The sequence below is a fragment of the Plectropomus leopardus genome, chromosome 13 (genome assembly GCF_008729295.1).
Source record: "Plectropomus leopardus isolate mb chromosome 13, YSFRI_Pleo_2.0, whole genome shotgun sequence".
NCBI classification, from domain to species: Eukaryota; Metazoa; Chordata; class Actinopteri; order Perciformes; family Serranidae; genus Plectropomus; species Plectropomus leopardus.
In genome coordinates this window covers 17,211,985-17,218,420 of record NC_056475.1, presented here as the reverse complement: position 1 = coordinate 17,218,420, position 6,436 = coordinate 17,211,985, and the positions used below count along the sequence as shown (strand labels likewise).

Here is a 6,436-nt window from a genome sequence, read left to right as displayed (position 1 = left end):
AAATGATAATAATAATTTGTAATGTAAAATCACGTTAAAACACCACATACAGAGGCTTATTTCTATCTGCTCCTGCCTTCCTGTCTGCTAGTATCCTAACACTTTATCTTTTCTCTGCATTATGTTCTGCCCTAAAACCATTTAAAGGAAACAAAAACTGCAGTTTCACTGTGACTTTGAGTAACTGTGTCTGTGACGCTCATGCAGTGTTCTGTCATTGGAGGTTTGAGGCATGCAACACCAAACAAAGAAATAAATTCCTGAAAATGTAATAACATTAGAAAATGTGATAAAATTTGCACTTAATTTGATCAAAAATGTAATAAAACCCAAACTAAATAACAGACCAATAATGTTATGAAATATTCTGACTGATATTGTAATAACATTTAGACTGATAAAGTAATATCATATTAGGTTGTTGTGAATTAAACTTTTTTTTTTAAATCATCCTTTATTTTTTAACCTTTGTGTTGGCAATAACTATTATTATATTATATTAGTCTGTGCACTCACATAGATTTGAAAGTACCGTTATTAACATGAAGTGATGCTAACTTTGCCTCCCATCATACTTTGCGAGGTTGCAGTTGAGTGAAAATCAAATTAATCTACTTAAGTGTAAAGGTCAACTTTTTTCTAAATGATAGATTTGATTTTGAACCCTTTTTGAATGCAGAGATTTTAAGAGATGAGGCCAGACAAGGTAACACCACCTGCAATCTGTGGTAGACTTTAAATTCTGCGTGAAGCCTAAAATAGACATTTCCAAACACTTTTTTCTGTGGGCTAAATTAACACTACATTTTTTGCACTTGCACATTTTAATTTTTTTTAGAAAAAGAAAACTTTTATTTTCAAACATTACAACATCAACATTTCCTGTCAAAATTATTACATCATAAGTTTAAAAAAAAAAAAAAAGGCCCACCTGAAAGATTTTGAATATTACAATATCAGCCATGGCGTTCTCCTAAATCATTGTTTAAGATATTACATTACTGAATTTTATTTAATTTTCAACAACGCTAAGTGCAAATTTCCTTACATTTTCAGGAAATTATTCCATTATTGGGTGCCGAGGCGGTCACACGGACTCATCGAGTCAGTGAACATAACCTCTCCTTGACACAACTCTTCTTTTGTCATGACTCTGGACCGAGGTTCAGGTGCTCCATAGCCTCGGAGCTCAGGTTAGGAGTCGGCTTGCCTGTTCTCTCTAACTTTGGTGGGGAAATTTGAACATTTGATCAGTTTTCTGGGAAAACTTCACCACTGCACCAGAGATGTTCCGCCCCCTTCTGGGTGCTTTTTCTTTCAGAAGGGCTTTGGTTCGCAGTTGTCTTGTCAGGGAGCTCCTGAGATTAGCCAGGAGCCACTAAAGGCTGGTGGGCAGAGACCCCTCACCCTCCCCTGTAATGAATGATCAGAGGGAGGGAGTCATTTCCTCTTCTGCAGACTGATCTTATTAAAGCAAATGACAACAACCCACCCTCAATAATAAAAACAAAACCCCTCTTTCCATATCTACACACGTCATCATCCAACACTGCAGTGATTTACATCTCCTTCCAGATTTGCCAAAATGCATGGCGCGAGAGACATTTAACAAACAGAAAGTGTTTATGTTCTGTTTCCTTTATTTTTCAATTTTGATACTAAAGACAGACAGTACGACGATTTTATAGGAAACCCATACAAGTCCAAACATGTAGAGGATGTGGGAAGTATCGGTCATCCTGAGCTCCACAGCTACATGCCATTGTTATGATGCTTCTGGTCTTGTATGGTAACTTATTTGACTAGATCAACAGCATGGGATCTTTCTGTAGTTAGTCCTGTGTGTGTTCCTCTCCCCAGTCTCAGTAGGAAGGCTGTACTTCATTGCTAAGTGCTCTACAATAGATCTCTCGGTGATTATAATTTCATAAAGAAGCAAAACCTGCAGAAAGTGTATCCTGCTGAAACTAACTTGATCCTCTCTTTAGCAATGACGTCTATATTTGTAGTTCACATATATGCCTGTTCGAATACAATATCTTGACAGTTGTTATATTTATGTTGTGTAATAAATGTCGTGCTGGGTTTTTACTTTTGTTTGACCTAACTTTTTTGTTTTACATCGTATTTCTTTTCTTTGGAGGCACAGTGGGTGGCTTTATGCACAGGCATGGAAATTTAAAAGATGTTTTTTTTTTGTTTGGTTTGTACTGTAACAACTCATTCTGGTTCAGAGCTTCGACAGTTTTCGTCTCTGGCTGCTCGACATCCTGCGGACACCTGCCCCGAATCTCTGTTGTGTTATTGTGCCTCTCTCTTTTTCTTTTTCTTTCTTATTTTTTAAATCATTCTTTCTCTGTTGTATCAGCCAGGAGTTGGTACCACAGCTCTGCTTGTAACCACAATAGTCTGATTATGTTTATTGATTTTAATATCAAATTAATAAAACCATTAGCACCCCATCATGACTCTTGTGTATTTAATTGGTTAATATAAACTTTAACACAAGCCCATGTTTATTCTAAAGATAGATAACATCATATCCATAATAGAGGGGAAATATACAGGGAGTGATGTTGAGAATATAGATTACTAATAACTTTGCTGAAATAGTAAGTATTGTAACTATTTTAATTAATTTATTAAAGTCATAAAAGTATTACATTTAATTACTTTTTAAATAAATGTTTGGGCAGTGAAGCTGAAAAATGTCTGGAAATAGGTTACTACAAAAGAAGGTATTCCTGCAAGGCAAAAAGATCCAAATCAGCAGAATAACCTTTATATTAAATTTTCACAAAAAAAGAGTGTTCAGATGTAATCACTTTGTAAACCACCAATATTTTGATTAATAACTTTGTTACTGTTTTTGTCATTAACTGTACCTGATTAAAACAACATTAATTTTATCATTTAAATAACAAAATGGATGTTGGTTCAATCAGTTACAGTTAGTGAGAAAAATATAATTAATTACTGTGTACATGTAACTGGTGTAACTTTTTCTTTTATGTTGTTGATTTGTTGTTGTGTTATAATATTTTGTTGTTTATATGCCTTAGTTTGTTTTCATGTTTTCCTGCATATAAAACTGAAATATTGAAGGATCTATCTATCTATCTATCTATCTATCTATCTATCTATCTATCTATCTATCTATCTATCTATCTGTCTGTCTGTCACAAATAATAATTTAATTTCAAACTTAACAACATAAACATTTTAAATGGGTCCAAGCATATTTCATGTTAACAAGGTCCATGGCACAGAGAAATAAGGCTCTTTGGTCTGGTGATTGTTTCTTTTGAAACATTCATGGCTTTTGACTTCAAATGTTACCTTAGATTTTTTTAAAAATTTTGGTCTTTTTCTTTTTTGCTTCAATTTGGAAAGCAGAGTTTGGATCAGCAACTGAATTCTGTTGTAAATGTTCGTTTCTATCCCACTGACCACAACACACTTTATATCAAATACATCAATGTGAATATTAGTAGTCATTCTTCTGTTGATAAAACCCATATTAACCCACAAGAGATGAGTATAACTGACGTGCTGACAAAAATCCGAGCCTAATCTTGCCTAAATCTTTCCAACACATACGGGATTAATTTGGTGTAAAATTTGAATGATACTTCTTTGTCTTTGTTGCTACTATTAGTAAATATTTCTTTCTTGTCTTCATTCTGGTTCCTATTCAAACCAATGCGATCCATTGTCATGCCCAGCTTTAAATTATATACACTTTTTATTTTTTGCAAATTTTAATTATACTTTTAAATAAGAAATTCGTAATTATTTTATTACATGTGATTCATTTATTCATTTATTGAATTTGACAGGATTTTAATGGATGCAGTGTCACAGGAGATCTATTGCTTCGCGTTTTGCCGAGCTCGAAGGTCTTTTGGGCCTCCAGCTTGCCGTACAAATACAAACATGGCGTCTTCCTCGGATGTTCACGTCCGGATATGTGGACAAGAAATCATAAAGTATGACCTAGAAATTAAGGCTCTCGTTCAGGTACGAACCAAAAACTTGCGGATTTTCTTTCGGATTATCTTTTGCTGACGGTAGTATCGGTTTTGTTGAGGAGAAATGTTTGTGAATGCGTCAAACAACGGGTCTGAAAGTTGGTCTAGCTAGCTCTCGAGTGAAGCTAAAGTTAGCTAACAGTTAAACTGCTAATAAAAACATTTAAAAGAGACACGGTAAGAAAGAAGAAAGTTCGCCTTCATTATCGTTATTTAACCGAAGCTCCTTCAATCACTGCTAAAAGTTTTATTAACTTGATTTTTACAGTCCTGCGTGATCATGAAATTAATAACGTTAGCTGATCATGCAGCTGTGTTGGCTAGCTGACTGGTGGCTGGCGGATCAATGAGGAGTGTTTTTAGTTATTAAACGTGATCAATTATTAACCGTCATAGCAAGCAATGAATATAAGTTACAAACACTCATTTAACCCTTTGAACCCTGAGCAAACCGACTCGATTTATTTCGAAAACATGGGAAGAAGGCAATGCGCTACGTACCAAGAAATGGTCAAAATTTGGCAGGAAATTAGAAAAAAAGGAAAAAGATTATTACCCAAACATTAGCTGAATAAAATGAAATGAATAGCAAAATAAATAAAACGGAAAAGAAGGTAAAAACACAAACAAACAAGGACATTATCTTGGAAAAGTGCTTCTAAATTATAAAAATATTCTGTAACATCATTTAAGATATACTGATGTTATTATATTAAATTGCATTGCGTTTGAAGATTGCAGAATGCTACGAGGATCCCGTTTCCCTTAGTTAAGATGCCTTTTGTCTATGCGCCAATGTATCTGCCTCTCTATTTTTCTTTCCTTACTAGCGCCAATTTGACTTTCTGTGCAAAGTGTCACTATGTCTAGATTTGAAACTTTGTAACTGAATAATCAAATAATCATCAGTCCTATTGTGCTTGTGATCATGGGTAACCACTGATATATATTTATAAAATGCATTTTATTTATTTAATTTCGAAATGAGCCTGTGATGAATATGTAGTTCCCATTGTATGATTTTCTTCTTTCAGTGTTTTCTTCCAGTGTTTTGCTCTGACAGACCCTGATGTAGATCATATACATACATACATACCAATAAATTGTGCGTGTGTTACCTGCAGGACATCAGGGATTGCCCTGGGCCTCAGTCAACTCTCATGGAGCTCAACTCTCAGGTGAAAGAGAAGTTCAACAGGCTCAGACTCAGAATACAGGTCAGGCCTCACATCACAAGCATATTGTGTTACATCTGATTGATTTCTTGCTTTAAACCCAAACTGTTTTACTCGATGTGGTTATGTGGTGTGTTGTTTTCAGGATCTAGAGCAGATGGCCAGAGAACAAGACAGAGAGACGGACAGACTGGCCATTCAGGCAGAGACAGAGAGCCAGCGAAGGCAAATGCTGAGGTGTGTGAACACACATAGATATTAAAAACACAGACTTTATTGACATGATCAGTCCCACTAAAATGCCAGCGTTCAGTCCAGTGTTGAAGTGAGTGGACTGATCTGTATGTCACTCTCAGACAGTACATTAACTTGAGCTCTCATGTTTGGCTGTAGCTGCTCTTTGCATCAGGTCTGTTGGTGCCTCTGTCTCCTGAAGTGGGTTCATTATTAGTATTGTAAATTTAAGCCTGTAATTTAACGTGTTCATGATGCCTTGAGAAATAATTCACATTCTAGGTGTTGATCTTTGAATAAAAAGTGCAGTGCGTTCATATCTGGAGCTAATAAGACTTTTAGAGGCAGATCATCATCATCATAAACAGCATGGCCTGTTAAACAGACTCAGACACAAGAGACTAGATGAAACAAAGAAATCACAAACAGTAACTTCACTTTTCAAAGCTGGTTTCTGTGTTATTTTTTCTTTATTATTTCAGTAACCAGACAGCGTGGAGGAAAGCTAACCTGGCATGTAAACTAGCTATAGACAACACTGAGAAGAACGAGCTGCTGCATGGAAGAGAAAACCAGACCACCAGGCAGAGGTCAGTACATTTCTACTGAGAATCAGATGAGCTGCTGAAATTAAACATTTTACTAACAGTTTTTGGCAAACTTAACAGTTTACCTATAATCCAAGTCCTGTCTGGAGAGACTTTTCAAATGTTAAAAGTGTATTTCTGACTTTTTTGTTAAACATAGAGCAGCATTTATTGTTATTTTTTTTTTTATCAGCTCAGTGCGCAGTGAGATAACTGAAGAAACAGAAAAGGATTTTGCTAACCCTGACAGGACACTCAACAGCATTAGTTTAAAATATTAAGGAGGATAAAACAGTGCAAGCTTATCAGATGGACTGCTGTAACATCATAAAAGAGGGGATTTCTTTTTGGCTGGTCTACCTTTTGTTTTGCCAGACTTATTCGGGAAAAAGCCTAAAAAAGTTGCAAC

The 6,436-nt window shown here is 35.4% G+C and overlaps 1 protein-coding gene across 1 annotated transcript in view; it reads left to right on the top strand.

The window, feature by feature from the left end:
• Positions 1-3,936: 3,936 nt before the first annotated feature.
• Positions 3,937-6,436, top strand: part of bnip1b (BCL2 interacting protein 1b) — a 43,558-nt gene continuing 41,058 nt past the window's right edge. Inside the window, exons 1-4 of the mRNA XM_042499572.1 lie at positions 3,937-4,020; positions 5,156-5,248; positions 5,352-5,443; positions 5,923-6,030. Coding sequence (XP_042355506.1) covers positions 3,937-4,020; positions 5,156-5,248; positions 5,352-5,443; positions 5,923-6,030 — 377 coding nt within the window. The remainder of the gene's footprint in view (positions 4,021-5,155; positions 5,249-5,351; positions 5,444-5,922; positions 6,031-6,436) is intronic.